This window comes from Agelaius tricolor, unplaced genomic scaffold, assembly GCF_023055355.1.
Source record: "Agelaius tricolor isolate 1412-34295 unplaced genomic scaffold, bAgeTri1.0.p SCAF_8, whole genome shotgun sequence".
Taxonomy (NCBI): Eukaryota; Metazoa; Chordata; class Aves; order Passeriformes; family Icteridae; genus Agelaius; species Agelaius tricolor.
The window spans coordinates 17,895,466-17,919,232 of record NW_027269268.1 but is presented as its reverse complement, the minus strand read 5'-3'; the positions used below and the strand labels follow the sequence as shown (position 1 = coordinate 17,919,232).

General features: G+C 39.8%; 1 protein-coding gene across 1 annotated transcript in view; it reads right to left on the bottom strand.

Annotated features, from left to right (window-relative positions):
• Positions 1-236: 236 nt before the first annotated feature.
• Positions 237-23,767, bottom strand: part of DKK2 (dickkopf WNT signaling pathway inhibitor 2) — a 42,582-nt gene continuing 19,051 nt past the window's right edge. Inside the window, exons 2-4 of the mRNA XM_071431790.1 lie at positions 6,127-6,277; positions 5,331-5,480; positions 237-4,804 (exon numbers count right to left, since the gene is read on the bottom strand). Coding sequence (XP_071287891.1) covers positions 4,554-4,804; positions 5,331-5,480; positions 6,127-6,277 — 552 coding nt within the window. The 3' untranslated portion in view covers positions 237-4,553. The remainder of the gene's footprint in view (positions 4,805-5,330; positions 5,481-6,126; positions 6,278-23,767) is intronic.

The window sequence follows — 23,767 nt, the reverse complement described above, 5'->3', positions numbered from 1 at the left end:
AGTTGAACAAATGGTAAGAATGGATACAGGGTGTGTGTTGTACTGTAAGCATTCTTTGGTAGTGGTGAGCATGTGAAAAACTGTATTAGCTGATAAGGTACTTGAGCTGAAAGTCTTTGTTTACCTCAGTGAAACCCTAGGATTTAAATGAGGCAGCACAGACCTTGAAGCTAACTCTGTTTCTCCACTCCTGTCTCATGCAGCAAAAGAGAGATATCATACCTCAGACTGGTAAGCAAGGTAAGAAACCATAACTTTATTATAAAACAAAATTAATGATTCCTTTGTGTACACTGTGCCCAAAGCAAAAGAAATCAAAAAAAATGCTTTCCCTTTGTCAGGGACTACAGGTAAGCTTGCTTGGGTGAGGAGAAGTGTTTGGTTTTACTCCAACACTGTGGGCAGTTATTTTCAGAACATGTGACTGACAACCCAAAGAACAAGATTTCTTTATTTTTTATAAACGTGGTCTTGATATTACATAATTCTCCTAGCAATTACATTTTTGAAACTTAGAGGATACGTCTCAAAACTCTTAAAATCCTGAGCTTAGAGCCTCTGTTATATAGTTTCTGCTGGTTTTGACCTTCAGGATCTCTTTCTTAATAGGCTTTCCTAGAAGGAAAGCAAACTGGAAGGGATGAAAAATACAAATTTTCTTTGATAGCACTTACTTTTGCTAGTGGGGGTGATGATGCAGAGCTCCAAATAAAAGCAGAGAGGGAAGCAATAGTTTAGGAATGTCTCTTCTCAGCCTCTGCCCAAGATATTTTTGGGTGTTTGGTGAGGACTTTTTTTTGCTGTTGCTGAGACAATGAGCTGGAAAGTCAGAATATGCAGAAGATGGCTTAAATTTCAGTGAATTCTGGTTTAGGTAGTAGATGCTGGATGTATGTTGTTGAAAGTGTTGTTATAGAAGCAGATAAATAATTTTAATTGTTTTCATTAAAAAATGTTTAAAATCATAAATACTATAGGTTGCAAACAAAATGAGACAAAGCAAATAGTACAGTAATAGATACACACCCACATTTATACCACCCACATTTATACTGTAAATCAAATATATGTAGTTACAAAGTAGAAATCCATTATTTTTAGGGAAGTTAGTAAGCATTTCCAAAGAGATGTTGCACTGCTGAAGCTATTCTAGGCTAATAGGAAAATTATTTGAATTGTCCAGCAATAACATCTTGTGTACTTGTGTCATGACAGCAGATTTCTGAAACGTTACTGAACCAAACTCATTCTTAATTACCGTGATGAGTGACACAGTGAGTGACAGCAAATTATCCCAATTATCCCAAAATGTAGCTGTTTTTTTATTCTCAAACTGATGTATATTTCCACAAAACATTGACTGTCTTCTAAAAAACCAAAGTTCAGTCTTTCGAAACTGCTTGCATGCTACTCCATTCAGCTATGTGGCTCAGCATTTGTGGTGTGCAAGGAACTGCCTGTGCCTCTTGTTTTTGTTCACAGATTAAATCTCTGAAGGCTTTGGCAGTCTTTCCTGAAGTCATTGGGCTCTGAAAATGCTCACAATTTCATTATGTTGATGTTAAAAGTGTTGGAATTTTCAAAGGCCTACCAACCAAATATTGCAAATGACAGTAGCTAAACTTTTTCATTTTATACGTTCACTTGTGTGATTTGGAGACCATTCCATCCCCCAAATGTACATCTGTTGGAGCAAAGGGTTACCAGAAACATCTAACAGGGATATCAAGACCATTGCTCAATAACCACAGGCATTATTTTGCAATATTTATTGTGTTCTGCAGGAGTTTTCCTGGGATCAAAACTTGTCTGGTTTTATTAACGGTATTCGCAGTTGTGTCACATGGATTGTTTCATGTTATTAGAGCTGAATGCTGTGAGTTGCTATTTCAGAACTGCAAGTTATAGATTTTGCAGGAGCGCATTTGCATGCTGTAGCCTCCAACTATGTAATTTGAATACCACCTTTATCCAGCATGAGTCCCTCTGGTATGTATCACTATCCAGGAAATGTGTCTGGATACCTTTCCCACTTAACCTGGTTGATTTTACATGACACAACCAGGTGCATTATTTTCAAAATGCATTCTTGATTGTTTAGGGTTAAACCAACCCAAGAGAAGGATACAGGTAGCTGTCACTTAAACCAGTTTTGTAGAAAAGATGTATGGGGATTTTAAGATGACCTTCATGTTCTTTACCAGAACTCAGCCTATACACAGACATAAGTACAATCAGATGTTTTTACTTGCATAGCTAAGATACATGATTGGTTTTTTTCAATTGATTTGCATGTCTTTCTGTAAAGAACTATTCTTCTTAAGCAGCAGGTAAGGAAAAGAATATGGGTAAGATACTTGGGGAGGAATGTGAAAAGAAATTTAATATATTTAATCTTATTATACATTTTTCTACATTAAATTCAACAGGCTGCAAATATATTTGCTACAAAGCTTTGTGTAAGAAATATCTCTATAAGAAAATACATCTCATTAAACATTTCCTGTAAATAAATTATCCCAAATAACTGTGTTTTGCAAGAGCAAAATGGTGGGTAGGCCAATAGGAAGAGCTAAAAATGCTGGGACCCCATTTCTGCAACTCCCCTGCTCATTTTCTTTTATGTGTAGTGAGCACTTGAAGCAACGAGAGCGCTTGAGTTCCTCTTCTGAGTATGTGCTGTGTCAGTGTAAATAAAACTTGTAAAATTGGTTCCTGGACTTTTTTAGTATTTTGCAATTTCTGAGCCTTATTCCTATTTCAGTGACGTTGGAAAATGCTGGAGTAAGAGTTGTTTCCAGTAGGGAAGGAGGTGTGTGAAATACTCTTGTGCTTTAGAGTCTTATGAAAGATAAGGGCAATGAAGCTGAGGTCTATGTCCTAATTAGGAAGGCTGAGTCAAGTAGTGTAGCTAAGCTAAAGCTTTAAGGCATCCCACTGGTGGAAAAATGTATCAGATAATGGTAATGTGGTCTTCAAAGTTAAACTACATACTGGCCTACCCATGTTGTGCAGAACTGAATAAACAGAAAAGTATCTTTTTATCTTTGTATCATAGAACATGAAAATGGGTAATTAAAAATGGGTAATTACAACTTAGCAGTAGGTCAATTATAGAATCAGACTTCTTTAAAGTAATATCAGTCTCTTTACCAAAGTTTATACAAAGTAATATTTGAAAATAAGTAAAATCTTAAAAGTTTGAAAATAAGTAAAATTTTAAAAGTTTGAAAAGACTTGGGAGACAAGTCACAGGAGAGAGGCTGTCCTTTTTTAACCAGTACACAAATAACGTAGGGTTGGCAGCTGTTTCCACAGTCTACATGCTTCTGTCATTCCTGGCAGAACACTCTGGAGTGAGAGGACATCAGTTTCAGGCTGAATACATGCTGGAGGCTGGTATGCTGTGACATCACATGATGTTTAACAAGTCATTTGTGGTCATGCCATCTTCTTACATCCTCTTCTGCAGGAGAGGAGATGCTCACAAGATCCACCTCCTTTTTCTCTGCTGTCTCGAGAACAAATCCATTATACTGCTGCAGAGTGCCATAAGCTGTAAAAATCTGAGTTTGTAGCACTGTGCTCGAAACACCTCAACAAACGCTGAGGTGTTGAATATATTATATTATAACAGCAACAGAGAAACTACTTCAAAGCTCTTCATGTTCAGCATTTCAACACTGCTATTTCTTTTGGAATTGTCTATAATGCAAGAATGCTTAGGCAAGGAAAGTATATTTAGGACTAATGAGGAACTGCCTGTATATAATTCTGGATTCAGCATGCACACATATTTGCTTCATCTGTTCAACCCAACGCATATTAGCAGTAAACTGAGAAAAATACAAGTAATTAAGTGCCTTACTATGACATTGAACTACATAAAGCATTTCAATTTACCCATGTATAGGAAGCAAAACCCTGTTTAAATGCCTCCTCTTAGGTAAACTGCTGCTCTCTTGAAATTTTGAGATGGCCAGTTTTCACCTTCTTCATAAGGGCCTGGAAAACATAGCACTCTTGTCCTGCAGGAGTGCTTCCTTGCTGAATGTCAGCCCTGAATAACGAGGGCATGTGGACATTCACATAACTTTATTTCCATTCCTCACACCTGCAATGTGGCCAATAATGTGTTGACAGATGAGTCTCCCTGGCATGCACTGCTTCCTATAGGAGTACAATGTATACAATTTCTGTAGAAAATCCTTACCACGCTGTAGACCCACTGTAGCCCTAACACTGAACCCCTGAAACATCGTGGGACAACACAGAGAGGTAAGTGACATTCATTTCCACTCTACTTGTTTGCATGCTAGCATTTCCCACAAACTGGAGAATTATTTACAGGAGAACCGCGCGGTAGGTGAACTCCAGCTACACTTGTGTTTGCCACCAGCTCAAAAAGAAATGCATTTGGTGTGACTTCTACTCATACTCTAACTGTTACTTTAGCCACTCCACTTTCATTTGCAGTCCCCCTTTTCCACCATGCTATAATGCATTAAACACATAAAGCCACAGTCACTCAATACTATCTTCCCAATCCTCATTCAGATCTTCTGGCACACATGAAGTCTTGATTTAGAAGAGGAGGTCGCATCTTTCCATACTTTACAAGACAAACCCTTGGCACAGTCACATCGTTGGAAAATCTCCAGTCCATGGGAGCCTTTCTTGCGCTGTTTGGTGCACACCTCCCCCTGATGCAACACAGGCTTGCAAATTTTGGTCCAGAAGTGGCGAGCACAGCAGTGTCCCTCAATGCAGTCTGATGACCGTAGGCAGGGATCACCTTCATGTCCTAAAAAGAGCAACCAAATTACTTTATCTCATGGAAAAATGTGAAACTACAGATTCAGTGCAGACTTATGCAAATGAAACTGAGCAAAAGGAGACGTGATATTTCCACCTGTGGCTATTTGAAGGATGTAAACACATGAGAAAATACTAATTAGGAAGGTTCAAGGGTGTAATTCATGAGACCTGCCATATGACTTAGTAAGGAGAAATTCAGCTGCAGGATTGTAAGCAGAATTACAAGTGTTCAATTACATGGCTGCTACAAGAGGAGGATGTCTGCAGTCTTGCACAACTGATAACATGATTGTCAGTCCACATCTGATACAGAGAAGAAAGCAGATGCTGTTTCAATCACAGAAACTGTCGGTTGACATTACATCACTTTCTGAGTCATGCTGTGATCTCTCACAATAGACATTCACTCCCTGTGAAATTACTGCCTATTTCTGGTTTCTACTGCTGTATCTTAACAGCAGTAGATTCATGACATGAAGGAACAGAGCAGTCCAGTCCAAATGTGATCCTACCCTTTATGTGTGACAGCTTGGATCGGGGCCTCCCCAGGTTGTGCCATCCCAAGTCCTTGCTCGCATAGTGACCATTCTTCTTGTTGCGTGGCCCTTCTAGAGCAGGGATGTGAGGAGTAAGGATGCTTTCAGTCACTGGTATGCAAATACCTGCAAGGAAAAGACAGCCACTCAAAGATTTGAATAAGAGGAAAAGCAGCTGAGAGACATGTACCGACCAGGTCAGGATAATGAAAGCACCAGGGTTTGGCGTCAGTGAAGCTCAGCTCTAATCACACGTTCACCTCTGGTTGCTGGCACTTAGCCTTACCACAGCTCTGCTTCGCTCACTGTCAGACAGTCTCTCTGTCACGCTGGCTTTATGGCCTGAGCCCCTGGAGAGCTCCTTACAGACGTCTCTCTCCAGTCTCCATGGAAATGCAAACAGTATGGTTCTAACCCTCCCCAGGGAGAGTAGATTCAGGATTCATTAAGTCTCCTTTGCTTCCTTACAATATGACTTCTGTGCAGTCTTCCAGTGAATCAAAGCACACTGAATTTAGAGCTGTGATTTTAGGTAGCATTTTTGTGTTCCTCTACCACAAAATATAAGAAAAGACTCGTAATACCTGAGCCCTAAACATAGAAATACTATTAAAGAAAATTAGGCAGAGTGGATCAAAGTAGACTATTAAGTTTTCTTGGCTTAGAAAAAGAAGAGCTACTGCCCAGGAAAAAATACTGGGAGCACTCATAGCAACAGAGGATGTCAAGAAGGTTGATTTTCTGCAGGAAAGCCCAGGGCTGGCAGCCGTACCGTTGTTGCAGCGGTTCCCGGGGCAGCACATCCCGTCCCGGTGGCAGCGCTTCTTCTTCCTGCGGCACACCATGCACGCGGACGTGGTTTGGTGAGGGCTGTGGCAGTACCGCCCCACCTCGCACTCCTTGTCGTTACTGCAGGGATAGGCCTGGAGGGGAACAGAAAGGTCTACAGTGAGGCACGCCTTTGCACAAGGAATGGATGCAGCCTGTTAGAAAAACAAAAAACAAAACAAGCAAACACACAAAAAAGAAGAAAACAAACTGCCACTGAAACCTCCAAAATAAAACAGTAGCTGAGGTAACAATTCACAGGGCTAGGAGATGCAACTAGGGGTGCTCCACTGCAGCCACAAAGCAATCTTTAAGCTCACACAACTGCTGGTCATTCCATAAAGAATAAGAGATGCTTGCTCATGGTTTCATCTTCAAACGTATACGGGCACAAGAGAATTCATATTTTTGTGGATTCAGGGATCTGATTCATAGGCAAGAGCTTAAAACTCCACAATGAACAATCAATACAGCCATGAAAGCCAGTAACAATACTGAAACACACCCTCCAAAAGGTAACATTTAATTTTAAACTCTGAGGAGGCATTCTTCCTTTGGCAGTTGTCAAACACACTGGTTTATTACCAATAAGCTCAGTGTTGTCACCATGAGTATCTGCATCACACTCATTGAAATGTCTGTAACTGCAGCACTCATCCCTGGCCCACACCAGTGGGACTCCTTGGAAGTGACCAAACATCACTGGTCAGCATTTAACTTTGATAACCTTTCATTCCCTTCTGGTCTCAGTATAGTCCTTATACTTGCCACCTGCTAAACCACACCCTGTGGTATGCAGTATGGAATGTATTACAGAGCACAAAATATCTTGCACGTATAATTCCCTAGAAGCAGATACATGGGTATAAAATTCTTCTCTATTCATCAAAACCAGCATTACCTCACAGGAAAACAGACTTTAAAGAGGAAAAAGCAAAAGCAAAAGCACTGCATTCTCCCATAAAGATAAAGAAAACTTTGTTCCTACAAAAGGAAAAGAGAAGATTCTTGCAAGAGACACAATAATACACACTGCCACATTCCAGGATGCTTTCTGCTGGCTCCCACACAGCTACAACTATGCTATCTGTTTAAATTTAATTTTACTGCCTGTAAAATTAATTATAGATTTTTTTTCCCATTCCTCAAAATTATTCTTGCAGAATTTGTTTAAATAAAAAAAGATGACCATAAATTTTGTGCACTTCCTGGAAAATTATGTTTACATTTCCTCAACTAATTTTCTCCAGTATTTCAAATAAATAAAACTATTGCTTTTCAAAATGATTTTGCAATTAATTGCTCATCCTCCCACAAAAAAGCTCAACTGACTAATTTCCAGTGTAGAAGGATTACTTAACTGTAATAATTTTTGAAAACAAGACATATATTTCTCTCAGGTCTTTAGGAATCCACTTTGAAAGTTGCTTCTTTAGGTGGAGAAACTCTTGTTTATCTATCTTCATGCAATTCTGTTGAGAATCACATAAGAAACAAGAGGTCTTCAAAGAAAACCTAATTTCTCTCATGTCAGTAGAGAGAGGGGAAACTATTCCATTTCTCATGTGACTTCATGAGTTGTTTGTCAAAATTTACTTTACAGTACCAAAAGTGCTGGCTGGGTATTTCCCAAGTGCTGTTGCCTCATTACTTCTGCCCTCTGAATATGTGCCTTTGAGAATTTTTCCAGGGTGCAGCTGTTCAGAGTAATCTGAACTTTGTGGAAGTCTTTTAGCCTTAAGAATGGACATTTCCTCAAGAGGATGAAATCAAAGGCCAGATCTTTTAAGCTAGAAGTACCAATAAGAGATAAATAGAAATACCTTTTTGGTACTCTTAAGGCATAAGCAGATTCTACTTATTCTAGCAAAGTGGAGCTAAAGTGCTCTTTCCTCAATCTCATCACTCCTGTCCCTCATTTTTCCAAAACTAATAAATAAAACTGACTTAAAATTTATTATATAGTTACCATAAAAGTAAGACTTTCCTTATTTAAATTGGATCTTACAATGCAAAAATAAAGCGATTTTATATAGATTTGTGCATGGTTATACTGAGTTTGGAAAATACTAACTCTGCTAGCTGGAGGAAATGCAAATAAGAAACAGATGGACTGGCTAAAATCTGGAGATGAAGGCATTTTAGACCCCTGTCTGTCATCAAGACCTTCATAACCGCATCTTTTTTCCAATATGGGCATGTGGCATACACCTGCAACTTGTCAGCCTACTTGCAGTTTTATTTTGGTTCCTCAAATAGCTTCCTGAAAAAAAAGAGTTCCCTGATCCTGAATGGTGCTAATGAATGCTCTCACATACCATATCTAGTGATTGTTTTACTTTTGGCTTTTAAGCTGAGTGACATGAAAAAGACATTTTAAGATATGCGTCTAATTGTCAGCTCTACACTCTGTCCTTGAGAATGGTGAAAGTAACAAAAGAAAACTTCAAAAATTGCTAGGAAAATCAACAGAACCCAGCCTTTCTTCCCAATCTAGAGCCCATTCCTAAATAAAAATAATACTTCTGAATTACGATAAGCCAAAACTGACCTACCTAAGGCAAATGACTGCAGCACATCAAAAAATAAGACTGTTACATGTAGCTTAGATAATAACTAAAAGGTCCACTCAAACAACCAGCTACCAGCCAGCCATACAAGAAACCCTCTTGCAAATGCCTGCTGCCACCAACTATTTTGATCTGCCAAAGTCACAATCCATTTATAGCCTGGCTATCAATGACAGGACCTTGAAACAAAAATGCCTATATAGCCTTGGGTCTGTTTCCTAGTCACTAGACATTCATTAGAATAGACATAATTCCTGCTCTCAGCAGAGTAATTTCTATTGCTGTGTAGCATTCATTATAGAAACAGAAAAATAAAATAACATATTGTGTACTTAGCCTTGGCTAGCAGGAGGGAAATGCATCCATAATTATTCCTTTATTGTCAGTTGAGTCAATCTAGGTACACTTCTTTAAAATACAGGGTAGAGAAAACATACTTGTAAAAACGTGCATGTTAACTATTATCTATGTATAAGTCAAGGTTTCCAAAATCTCCTGCACCACGGTGCCTGGAACAGAGTCTTTACGTTCAGAGAATTGTAGAGAACATTTCCTATATACAACACAAAGACACAGATCAGTCCCAGATGGAGAGGGAAGAAGCAAGCTGTAAACCAGCTCTACTTCCCCAGCAATGATAACTAATTCTATAAGGCGCATCATCCCGTCACATTCTTCAGCTACACGTATCATTTTCTGGTTGTAAATCTCCATCCACTAAACACAGCTTTGATAGCATGGGAAACCAGATGAAACTGAGATAAAATACCCTCTCTGAAGCTGCATTTAAACAATCTTATTTTTTTATCCCGCTTGCAGGCAATCAAGTCACCCGTAGCATGACATGAACTAGATGTGCCTGTGATAATGAGTCACATTTTCAGAATGTGTTTTCTGATTAAGAGCATTGTTTACTGACATGGTTTTTCCTAAGCCATTCCAATTAGTTTTGTATCCTTGTATAAAAGACACTGTTGATTACTTGTCCAAAACTGTACAGCAAAGGCATTTTTGCAATGTTGGGGGATTCAGGCTAGATGTTGAAATGGATGTTGCTTGTGCTGCACCAAAATGTCACCTGCATCAGTCCACCAAGACTAACCCTTACCAGTCAAGTCACAACAATACTGAGATTTTAAACTTTTCTCTTTTCTCTTCTGAATTTATATTCAAAATTTCATGAATGCATGATAGAATACTCAAGGAAAATTATGCAGAGGATAGAGGACAAAATTTGGGGATTTTTATAGTTGAACATGTCGTTCCAAGCACTAAAAGATCTTCCTTTTTATATTAACTTCCCAGGAAGGCTGGGTAAGGAACTGATTGTCTACATTTTGTGGCTAAGTGGGTAATGTCATTCCCATGATTTGAGAACCATGCAGCAGTGAAGTTTATGCTTACCTTTGTCTTTCTCCTTCTGACAGAGGAGCTCTTAGCCCCTTTTCTCAGTGCAATGACACTTTCTTGATATTTTTGCTGGAGTCATTTGCTATCACACATATTTTATAGGTACCACAAAGTTTCACTGCAAGCTGTAGCAATATTAAGTGGTGAGATTGTTGTGCTAAGAAGTCAAACAGCTTGAGTCTCTCTGTCTGGCACTATAAAACGTAATGGAGAAGTACTCCAGGGGGAAGAGTAAGACAGACGCTGTAATGTGCTGAAGGGTGAGAAGACTGATGGCAAACATACTTTATTGAGCTTTGGGAGATAAGGTCTTGAATTTCAACATGGCCTCCAGCAAATATTTGAAGACCATATTCCCAGCCAGTGTCTTAATCACCAGGCTCTCATCTGCTCGTATTAGGATGTTTCATTTGTTTTTATGCTGAAGTACTCCACACTGTATTAGATAATCACGAGTCAGTGAAAGGCAGAAGAGCCACTGAGATTTTTACCTGGATTGTGTCATCACTTATCCAGCACAAGCAGTTGAGACACTGCTGGCTTCAGACCCACCTTCAACGCTGACAGGAGCCGTGCCCAAATAGGTGTTTTGATGGAAAAGATATCAGTAGTGATTCCCCCAGAAGCAATTAACTTTTCTTAAAAAACACATCATAAAATCCAAGTGCAGAGTCAGTCCTGGCAGAAAATCATGGCTACTACCCCTCCCAGCAGAAGAAACAGCATGGAGGTTGTCCATTAGCCTTTCACTGCGGATGCCAAGCAGCACTCAGTGAGACAGATGAATCTCACGTACCACTGAAATGACAGTACCACTGCATGTATTGTTCTGCATACTCTGCCAGATTTGGTCCATGCAATCATTCCCTGATTATAGTGGGGACTGAGTGGAAGAAGAGGAGAAAAGCTACAACCAGTTGTACAGCCAGGAAGTGAGAGCTCTCCAGAGCTCCCAGGTCAGTCCTTCATCATCTTCTCTCACTTGGCAATGAGGCAGTAGCTACATATGTCTCTCAAAGGTGAGACAAGGGACCCAAGGAAATGGACACATATATAAACCCAGGAATTGCTTCCCTGGTACCCATATGTCAGAAAACTAATTTAGGCTTTCACTCAGTTTTGTACATATTATCCCTATTTATTAATATCCTGTGCAAATGCCTGTGCCACTAGGCTGTGCTACCACATACTACAGACATCTTCTGCTGTCAAAATCTCTTCTATATCACATCTACAAAATCTTTTATATTTATACAATGTCTGTGAGACTGGTTGCCACAAATGAATTGGTACTGCAACTCAGTTTATTACTCACTTGTTACTTAAGGAAAAAAAAGTTATTTTCTCCATTTCAATTAATCATGCTTCCATACATTTTAAAATAATGACTGTGAAGGAGATGGAAGCTGAACTCTCTGTAGCCAATATGCTGGCTAGATGATCAAAACTGTCTTGAACTATAGGCAAGAGGACAGAGTTTCCAACCTCCACTTGAGAGATGAACAAAAGAGCTTGTTTGCCTTTAGTCTTGGGCATATTGCTTAATATTCCAAAGCCATCAGGCACAATGAAGCAACCAACTGGCTCAATCATGGTGAGAATCTCTCCTTCCCATCCTGCTTCGGACAGGACAGAACTATCTTTCAGAGAAAGGACTTGATCCCCATGGAGCAAACATATGAAATAGCCACAGGGGTGCCATGTTTTCTTTTTCTTTTCTCTTTCTCTGAAGAATTAGTAATCCAAATTAAAAGCATGCCAATAAATTAGGAAATGCAAACATATGCTTTAACCAAGTAGCCTGCTGTCAAGACTAACTACAAAGAATGCAAGTCATTGTTTGGCTCCCCAGTTGGGCCTGATTCTGAGTTGGGTCTCAAATTTGTTTTGGCTTTTAACAGATCAACATTGGTGGGACAGTTGTATGCAACATGTGGCCTGTAGAGCTAAATGAATACATCACATGTGGGATTCGTCCTACTCGCCTCTTTGGAGACAGAGTGAAGATTCTCTCAGAAGTCTGAGAGAAATCCTAACATGATCTCACAGGATACAATGTGATAAAGCAGAATGGAGGGGCTAAGAGGGGAATTCAAAGCCTTTTAATAACCAACAAACAAAGCAAACTCCCAGCTCTTTGTGGGTTGTCTTTTTTCCTGCAAGGCAACTAAACTACTTACTGAGAGCTTCTCAGGTGTATCCAGAAAAATCCACCTTTGACAGACTCCAGCCTAACTTTCTCCTAGCTGCTAAGCAGACATGTAGGTTAAGATGTGGATGAGAAATTACCATTATTTACTATTTTATTATTAATCCCAAACAAGAAAAGCCTTTATCAGCAGCCATCTGGAGTGATGTATTTTTCCCACAGCACTGCTGATGTTGCTTTTTTCTATTCTTAGCTCAGCAGAGGCATAGATGATAGCGAGGGATCTCACTGTGTGCAAGCACAAAGCCATGGTTAATTTATCCCACAGAGGAAATCATGCTGTGCTCTCAGACAGCTCCAGACATGGATCCTGTCTCAGACTGAGAAACCAGAAACTCTCAACTCTCAGTGACTGCTGTGGCACAGATCCTTCCTAAAAGAAAAACTTAACAGTAGTTGCAATGAAACAGTTTTACTTCTTTCAGTTGCCATAGCAAGTTTAATGATTCAATTTTTCTCACCAAACCTTGTTTTTGTTAATATAACTCTGACCCATTTCTCTCTCAGACCTAAAGAGAAAAGTGCCATATTCAGCCTCTAGATTCAGTACAAGCACTTTCTTCTAGAGATAATTTATTTTTAACTCTGCAATTTAACACAACACTGCTGTTACATGAGGTCTGATTCACAGAGTGCTACATCATGGATACATATATTGCAGCTTCCAAAGATCATTCCTTCAAACTGTGTGGATAATGGTCCCAAAAGCCTACATTATTAAACAATAAATATTCATTTTTCAAAGGAATTCTCAATCCACTGCTAGACCACCAGGGAAAGAACATTTCTATGACCTGCAGTAGTCCAGCTCTCATGATTTGCTAGAGCCAAAGAAAACTCAGATCTTAACAACCAGAAAACAAACCTCACTGAGGTCCCTCTGAACCAACTGAGGCAAGACTCACAGGGGTCGTCTCATAAGTTTTCCTTGTCCAAACAATAATGCCATGGAAAACAACATCCTGTTCTGCAAGCACTGGGCAGTTGTGAAGGGAGCTGTGCTCAGGGGGAGTGTGTAGCTGCATCTGGTGGAAAGAGAGTTCAGACACCTCCAAATAAACAGGGGAGCTGTGCTGCCCTATTTCACACAGCACTGGTCAGTGTTAGCAGTGACTCTCCCAGTGCAGATAGGAAAAGACCTCCAAAGATTTTCCTGAATGATATCTCACTCAATGTGACTCTCAGCCCACATAATGAATTTCAACAAGCATTTTAGGTCTAGACTATCTAGATCACTCCAACCTATTCTACAGCTTATAAATCTACACCTTCTCTTACAGAACTACCTACATTTTGTGTCTGTCATAGTTTGATGCTGGCGCAATGCCAGTGCCTTCATGAAAATACACTCTCTCCGGTTTCTGCTGTGAGATGTGACCAGGAATAAGCAAAGTAGGCCCCCACTTAGAAATAAAGAAAACTTTATTAACTACACTACAACTATATGTAAAAAGGAACACACAGGAAAAATGAAAACCTTACAAATACATTTCCTCTTGTCCCCACTAAATTTCTAATATGTCTATCTCCCAAATTTCAGCTCTTGGTCTAGCACTACTTTTCAGACAATTAATTCTCAGTTCATCAAGAGGAGAGGAGTCTTTCTTGTGCTATAGGCTTCTCCTGGAAACACTGTTGAAACTTCATGTGTTTTTATGTTACTTGTGGCACCGCTTGGAGAACATCTGCTATCATGACTTCTTTTCATGTCTAGTGCTCTCACCACTGAACATGGACTAGAGCTGCTTCTAGGGTTGTCTTTTAAGGATGCTTTGTCCCGTTCCAAAAAGAGCACAGCCTCACTTTTGGGACACCTGTCCCCCCCAAATTTCACCCCCTGGGGCCGAGGGGTACCACCACTGAACCCTCTTGGCTCTGAGCCATTGCCTCCCCCCAGATGCAGTCTCTGTGTCACAGGAAACATGGTTCTGTCCATGGCTATAACAAGGACAGTCTAGTTAAAACCACTCTATCATCTCTTCTCCCTTAAGATTCTTCTCTCCCAACATCTTTCCCTTGCTCAGACCTTCATCACACTTGCTCATTTCTTTCTTCATCTTCTACTCTATCTCTCTTCTAGGAAAGGTTAATGTTCTGTAAAGTTTTTATTGTCTAAAAAGGGGTTAAAAACTTGGGCTCTGCCCACCCAGGGACTCCCACAAGCGGCCAGACACCTTCTCACTGCACCCCCCCTTCTCTGCAAGCTGGACTGTGCTGCCAGGACATGATACTGAATTTCAAGGTGGCACAGGCTCTCTCTCTCTCTCTCTCTCTCTGTGTCCTTGTGGGGCTGCTCAATGCCTCCTGATGCTTCTCTCTCTTCCACCCTTCCACCCTTGGGGGGTCAGGCCTACCTCTCCCGGCTGCACGGCTTTTCCCCTCCCCTGCCCAGCCAGCAGCTGGGCCGGGGGAGGTCTGACCTGCTTCCCTCGCGGAAACTCAAGAGGGCTTCCCACAGGAGTGCTCTGTTTTTAACCCCTGTGTTCTCAGAGGCGTATCCAATGTCCTCAGTGGCCACACTAGGTGCTAATATTTAAATCTGAACACCCATTGGTGTGACCACAGCATCTTAGAAAACCTACTTCCTCTCAAATTATGACAGTGTCCTACTGGGAGAAGGTAGTGTCTGTTTAAAGCTGGCCTTGGCTTCAGAAAGACATATGGAGGAAGGTAATCTGAAAGAATGCAAGTGGATCAGCAAAATTTCCTGGAGGACACTATCTCAGTTAAACCTGCCTTAATTTAGTGCATTTTACATGTGGCACAAAAGTATAAACACAAATGTTTAACACTTTTAGAATAATCCACCTTAAAATTTTATTGAACTTAATTCACCTTCAATTCCTCACCATACTTCTATAAATTTTAAAATAATGACTGTGAAGGAGGTGGAAGCTGACCTCGGTAAAACCAGGTAAAACCAGAAATGAGTTACATTTCCAAGTAACTTAAAGGGCAGCACAGTATGCCCAAAATATGCACAGATGTACATTGCTTATCACGGAACAGCATCAAACTTGCTCCAGAATACAGCATATACATTGTTGTCCCTGAGGGAGCACAGCTATGAGTTTTCCAATTCTATCCCCTCTTTAAGACAAATTATCACCCTTAGGTTCATATTGGCATCAGTCTGCAGAATCCTCCTTTCTCAAAGGAAGCAAACTATGTTTCCTGCCCCATGCACAGTGTACATACAGAGGTGCTCAGCTTTTCCCTGTCTACCTGGTATTGTGACCATGATATTTCATAGCAGTGTTTCCTCCTCAACATTTGGAGAGATTACGAGACACCTACTCTGCTTGATCTTGAAGGTGGCTTCCTGCTCTGTAGAACTGGGACCTTACAGAAGACATGATTAAAGAAGGTACAAAAATTTGGGGAACATTCAGTTTGACCTCAAATCTTACAGGGTCTGTCTCAATGTATCTGATTCATGTTGTTTGGTGAACTACCAGCAGCAGCATCACAACAGAGCATCAAAACAATGTTAGGTAATCTTTGAAGTCAACAGTGTAGCTCTAAATCAATATGACAGGAAGCCTCCAAGTCTTGATTTTATGTCATTTTCAAATGCATCACCAAAGGCTGCTCAAAGAATGAAGGTTTGTTAACACATACTTTGTTCTATGTCCAGTCTTTTCAGCAGACTGTTCTTGCCCTTTTACCTCTGCCTTTTCCCCACTCTTTTTCTGAAGGTTTTTCTTTTTAAGTTTTGTCTCTAATTGGCTATTTATCACCTATTTCAGCATGAGAGTCTTCTGGCTTCCTGATCAACATGTTTACTGCAATGGATGAGCAGTTGGAATACTAAGAATCCATATGAAAACAGCTAGCAGACCCTATGGCTCCTAAAGTACCAGGCATTAAAACAGAGGGAAATACTCAGATGATGTGGTTGGGTGTAGAATAACACTCCTGGAAACTGGCAGCGAATTACTGCTCAACACCTGGGTTTGAACATCCACAAATCATGGCACACTGTCAAGGTGGAGCTTTTATTGGGAGCTATCTCTGCAAGCACGTATACAGAGCAAGAAAAATGAGATGACAGCTTTACCTTCTGTAGTATTCCTACTAAGCAAGTAAACTGCCTTTGCTTTCAAACATTCACAAATTCTAGAAAAACGAGGGGGAAAACCTGTCTTACTGAAGTCAGTGCAAAAACTCTTCTTTGTCTGCTACACCACCTGGAGAGAGAATGCTTTCAGGTTATAAACATTTGTGCAGCATCTGCAGTCCTCACCCTGGAAATGACTCTTTGCTATTCCTTACAGAATACACTTTGCATTGCAGAATACAAAGCATTTAAGACACCATTTTTCAAAATGCGCTTTCTTTGCTTCTCATATTTAGAAGGACAGCCCTGAAAACATGAGTTTGTGGCAGATGGAGAGACAGCCAGATGCCTTATGTCTGAGAAGGATGAACTGCAGTCTCCACCTTGGCAGACTGCTGACCACAATCTAACATCATTACTGAATGTCAGCATTAGTCTCCTTCCCTGATGGTCGTCTGTGTGGGAACACCTGACTCATATGCCTCTTCCAACCCCCAGTTCTTTCTCTATGCGTCAGAAACCACCACTGACATCTGATATTCCAAACACCTTCCTTCTTTTCCTGTTCTACATGAGTCCCTCTGCAACATGATGGCTGTGACTGCTCCATTGCAAGGGGAGCTGAGAATGCCAAAGCACCTACAGAGAATTGAAATCAGACATGAAATTCCATCAGGCCAGCTTTAATGTCAGAACAACCAACCAACTCTGAGGTACCTGCACCAGCTCCCACTTTCCAATCTCTTGTACCACAGGTGATTCAGAGGCATTGCCACAGAAGTCCATGAGTTTTAAGGAAAAAGAAAGAAACAAAAAAAGTTATTATTTCTTCAGTTTTTACAATTGGTCTGCACAAGTGAGACTGACAAACTGGACAAGTCAATAATGCAGCTTGGGGCTTTCCTTTTCATAGCACCAAGAAGAATTACAGTATGAGAGTGTAGCTTCTCATCCTGACTCATTCTAGCTAGGAGCAGTTGTGCTTGGATGAGGAGCCAGCAGTACTTATGCAGTGGGAGAACCTGCAGAAAACCAGCTGTCCTGGGAAAACACTTGGTTACAGCCCCCTGAGGGCACAGGCAACCTCTGTGAAGTGCTTAGACTCATACTGCTGCTCAGCTAACTCCTCAGTAAGAGAAAAATGAAAAATTGTAATTCTAGGCTATTAAGGCAAATTATCACAGTTTACTCAAAGAAGGCCAAAGATGACAAAGGGAAAGGATTCCTAAAAGCTCCATTAAAAATGCCATTGTACTCTTATTATATGATTAAGTTGGAACTGCCTACCAAACTTCAGCCTGCGGTAAATAACGTAGCAATCAAGGTTTCAACACTATTCACCCTTTTAGCCCCTTTTCTTTTAAAATGCTCCTGGTTAATTTTGCACAAACAAGAAAACAGGAACAGCACAGCAAGGCAAGAATAGCTTGTGAGTAAAACCAGATGAAGACTAACATATTTACATAGTGTAATGACTTCACTATTAATTCAAACAAACCCAGACCCCAATTCTCAGAAGAGAGAGCGAGCACATGCAGTCCAGGAGGCAAGAACAGGGTGGCTTCAGACTACATTTATGTCTGCAGTCCCTGAGTTAGTAGAGACTGCTCTTAGTTTCAGTCTGCAATAGTCACTGGGGGACCATCTTTCATTCCAGACACTGTACTCCGACTACACCCTCTTCTCAATCTTATGGGCCCCTTTCCATTTTCAAGCAAGGCCTCCTTTATGCTAGGGACCATAACACAAAAGAGACAGAACAGTAGGATTTCAGAAAATATCCGATTTGTAGGGAAAAAAACTCCACCTAATCCAAGGAAATGAAAGAAAAAAGAGAGGGGAAAGAAAGAAAGAAAAATAATCCTATACAATTTCTGAATCCAGCCAAAATGGACACTGTCCTATTCTAGTCATCGTTAGCAAGAAATTACCTTGAATTCTGGCATTTAACATGGAATTACCTCTAAATCTGTTCTCCACCCTCAAAATAAACTGTTCTGCTGCTGAGACATGCATTTATCCTCTTCCCTGCTACCTTTTATCCTATCTTCTGAACTTATGTTTTCAAGCACTTTCTTCTTGTCTGAAAATAATATTCTTTATGTGGAGTTACAGAATTTCTTTTGTTCCTCGATGTCTTGGATGTTGGTCAACAAAAAGTCATTAAAAAGTTTAATCCCCTGTGTTTGGCACTACATCAGACTGAGAGCAATTTCTTTGTAACAGCCTTTGGAATAAATAAGCATTAAAGCAGGGGTGCTTTTTCCTTATACTGGTCACCCACACTTTATAGTGGGTGGCCCTTTCATTTATCCCATTACTATATTTCCACTTCTAAAGCTAAGCCAGATGCAGCAACCTGATACTACTTTTTAGTTCTCGCAACTTTATTGTAGTGAAAACTTCCGTGTATATCTGATTCTTGTTAGGAAAGGCAAAGAAGCAGGAACCATGGTAATATTGCACCACCTTCTTGACAACTTCTACTCTGCATGAGCTGCATTCCCCAGGGTACTGCACGCTTTGTTAGCAGGCATTTTTCACATTTATATGCCCTGGATTGCAAACACAGAGTCATCCTGTATCTGGCCTCCTCTTGCTGGCATTGTAACCTCGCCCAGAGGCAGCCTCTAAGTGCTGTGCTGTCTAGGTACTGTGCTTTCTTAAAATTGTGCATGATCAGTTCTTTACCTGCTAGATAGCCTACACAGCAAAACCAGAAAGGGCAGAAAAGATTTCAAGTGTTTTACTTCATTGGTTTTGTCTACCTTTATTTTTTTTCTTTCTTATTTCCTTTATACCCCCCAAGGTAGTGGGGTATAAATGGCTTGCTGTGCCAAGGCCACATAAGAAGTACAAAGAACAGAAATAATTCATTTAACTGTATAATTATTTCTCTTTTTTTTCTGAATTTGTACCCTTCTTTTCAGATGTGCTAAATATAAGTGATAATAACTGCAATAATTATCTCCTTTACAGAGAGACAGAAACACAAATCAAGATGACCATATTTACCAGACAAGTGGGAAAAAAATGTATCATACTTTTGAGTGATACCCATGGAAGCATATTTTAGAGAAACAGCTTGATTTTTAAAAGCATATTTTACAGACAAACTCAGAACTGGAAAAATCTTTCAGAACATGACTATGCACAGAGTTCTCCTTAAATTTCATGTTTAAATCAAACACTGACCATGGCTATGTAATCATGACAAGAGAAGATTTCCTTCCTTACTTTTTGCTACAGTGTTTGCTGGAAGATATGGAGATATGACTTACTGTTTCCCTATACTTCATATGACACTCCAGGGAAAAAAAATAATTTCAGTTAGACAAATAAAACTATTTATAACTAAGTCTTGGGTAGTTCAACTAGCAGTAGTGATGTTATTCAGATCCTTGATGTTATTTGCATATTTATATTTCTGAAAATATACGTACATTTGTAATAGTTTACTGTATACAAAGTGTGATTCACCTATTGGGCAACAGATTATTTTCCTACATGACAAGGAGGCAGAAAAACAGACCAGGCTGACATGAATTAAAAGTACTTCATCACAGAAAAGTAATGAACACTAGGTGGTTTTCCTTAGTCATGAGAAGGGTATTTCCCAAGTCAAGCAATTCCCTTTCAGTTTCCTGCTCGTCTAAATCTCCAGGAGATAGGATTGCTCAGAACACATTAGAACTAAAACAAGAAGACAGCACAATTTCCTTTGGGCCATGTCTTTAGCTCTGATGAGCAATTGGCCCTGAGGATCTCCCTCCACCTGCACTAAACCAACTCTTACATAGTGGTGGTTACACACCTGCTCTTGTTGGAAGAGCTACAAAACCCACTAGGCAGTTCTTGGCATAGCCAAGTGACTAAATTCACCTGAGAGTTTGCATATTTTGGGAAAAATCACAGGGGAAAAAAAAACCCAAACCAAAACAGAAAATGACCCCTTTTCCACAGACCACTCATTCTCAAAACAGGTACAATTCCTATTGTCCTAAGAATTTTCTCCCAAGTAGGAAAATCAGCCCATAAATTAAGTAAGTACAACTGTTTAAAAACTAGAGTTTTTTCTTAAATTTGGTGGATTTTCCTTGAAACCAGCTCAAAGGTTCATATGACATAGGAGCATTCAGTGCTTTGCCTACTCAGAGGATCTCTCTAAACTGAGGCACTGGGGTACAGCCTTGTGCTACGTTCTGCTTGAAAACCCATAATTGGTCATTTTGGTGCACTATTCTCATTTTAATCAAAAGTTCCTCAATTAGGCATGTCACTTCAGGTCTTGGCCCAAAGGCAAGTCCGTGCTTATTTTAAAGGGTTAACAGCCAAGAGATAATTTATTTTAGAGAGGTAAACTTTGTCAGTATAAATAAACTATCAGTCAAAATTCTTGGTTTGAGAGTGTCAGGCTATCTTCACCTGCAACAATAGGATGTATTAATTACTCAATACTTAGCTCAAGCTTTAGATAGCACATAGTGTATTTTCAAAGACTTAATTTAATGTAAGTGTATTTTTCAGGTTTATTCAATAAAAGAGATTTTTTTCCTCAGTTAAACCAATGCAATCAGGCTGAAGCCCACATGTAGACTGAGTGAAAGAGCATGAGCATGGATACTGAGTAGTCCTTCAGTAAAACATGTCGTAAGTGTAGTGTCTATCAGTTAGGCCTGTGTATGCTTCAGAATATTTCTTGAACATAAAATACAGCTACATTGGTATTTTGATGTTTTTCTAACACATTCTGAGAGAACATAATCATTCTGCTGCAAAACATCCCTTTCCAAATATTTTCTTATTTTTCCTTAGCTGGTATTAACAAGACTTACCATGCTTGATCATGAGACCTAAAAAAAAAAAGCCAGGAAGAAGCATCCTAGTGCAGTTAGTCCATTTTTCCTTAAACAGAGGACAAAGTAGGTCTACACACACCCCCTTGCAATCACTGACCTATTCCTCTGCTGTAGTTTTAGTCTTCATTATAAAACTCAATGAAGCAAGATGGGAGGCACTGACAATATCAGCATTAGCAGCAGTGAAACAATTTGTCACACCACTAAGACCCAGCCATTTGTAGAGTGATGGCCAGTAGAGAGTGCATGCTAAGAGCAAAATACAAATGCCTGGATCCTCCCCAGCACCTCTTTCAGCTATTTATACAAACGTTTGCTGACTTTCTTTCCTCATTTCTTTTCAGCGTCAGCTGCTTTTTACCAATGCCTAAGCCACAGTCATTTACAATGCACCAAAAATCAAAATTAATGATCTTAGAGTCTTCAAGTCAAAGCACATCTGGTCTGGAAACAAGACTGTGTCTTAGGCCCAACTTCCATGTAAATACACACATATCTAAGTGGAAAAACACCCTGTGTGTTACAGATTTGCTGAGGAACGTGCAGCAGTACCCTTATCATTCCTATCAAGTGTAACTCAAGAAAGACTTTTGAGAAGTTCAAAAGAAAAGCAGCAAGCCACAAGTCTAAATGAGACTCCATTAAGCAGAACTCTGCTCATGACTCTCCCAGATCACTGTTTTTATTAGCAAGCTACATGAATAACAGTAAAGCTACAGTGCTTAGCAGGCTGGGTGCAAGGACCCATCCTGCCAGAGAGCTTTTAGATGTTGAATCCAGCACTGCTGCTATCTGCTCTGGAAGAAAAAAACTGATGTAAACAAATGGAAATTTTGTGTTTGGCCAACAAAGGGGCTTTCCCAGCCAAAATCAGAACAAAGTTTTAAAGTTATTTGATAAATCAAAAGGCTAAAAAGACATGATCTTGTTATCTCTCCCTAATGTGAGTAGTCCTCACAGTGATACCATGGTTTCATTGAGCTTCAAAACAGATTTACTCATTATAGACTTACCTCATAATCAAAGATTTGAAGAGCCAGTCATCAATACATGGCAGAAGAAAAATTATTAAATGTAAATTTTCTGCTGTTTGGAAGCATTCACTTTCAGTTATTTTAAAGCAACTTGGACACACTTTTGAAAAGAGGCATAGAAATGCTTTGTTCTAATCACAGAAAAGCTAAGACCATGTCTGTCAATTTTTCAGAAACACCATATCCATTTATCTATGTAATGAGTAAAGTCATGGTCTGACGATGTCCACCAAAATCCATTTGGTACATCAGAAATGAAACTCTTAAAAACTTAAATAATCTGATTTGCAGACAAACCTAGTCCCTGAATAAATGTCATTAGAGCAGTACTTCATTCAGAAAAAGCAGCTATAGAGCACTCCATAAATCTATTTCTGCTTCCTCTGTGCAAAACCCCAGCTTCAGAGTTAAGAATCCAGTCCAATGCTACAGAACAAACATCTGAGAGAATAAACCAGATAAAAGGCCTGATCCTAAGTCTTTTCAATTGGTAATTATGGCTGAGACAGTACTTCCATTTCGGCTGCCTCATACAGCCACCAAACCTACTCCAGAAAATTTATTTAAGTAGCTACGAAGCATCCCACAGACATGACCCCAATAATTTTGATGGGATTACTGACTGAAGGGTTTGTCTCCCAAGCACGAACGCAGCAAAGAAACACTGCTAATAATACCTCATCTCCCCAAAGGTGCAAGAAGTGGGTAAAGTCACCCTTAATTTGCTGCCATCCAATGAACTGCTGAACCTTGCTTGTAAAAATCAGGAAATAGCACACCTCAAAAAGTATGCTATCTCAAAAAACCCACCACTTTTTACTGAACAGTTTGCAAGAAGCAAGACTAAGGCTAGAAAGGAGAATAACAACAAAACTAAGAAGGAAGGCTACCCACAGTCTGACATGGATTCTCGGAGAAGAATCACCAAGCAACACAAGCAGGGAAAACCTTCTTAAAAAAAAAAAAAAGCTGTTTTTTTTTAGAGTGGTCTTGGGAATAAGATATTAGCAAAAGGGAAAACAGCCACAAGAATTGCCAAGAAGCAGATATATAGATACAACTTTAGAGGCTGGTCTGCACCCAAAAGCAGGACTGGTGAGTCCCCTGAGCAGGCCAGGCTATCACAACTTCTACATGAAAGCGGATGTGTTCAGGATTCCAGGGAGGGAGACATACACATGCTCCCATGCTTGAAAAATGTACTGCCTACATGTGCATACACCATACTAAACCCTTTTCTCACCTAATAAGAAAAGCAGTGATGAGTTCATTTTAAACATTTCTTCATTACCTAGATATATGTCACATGACTTTATAGCAGAGATACAACATGGGACCACGCTGGTGTATGGCAAATAATAACAGAATATAACAGAGAACTACTTAACTTGCAAGTGTCATTATAACCGTGCTATATCTGCTTATAATTTTTTCTACTGAGGG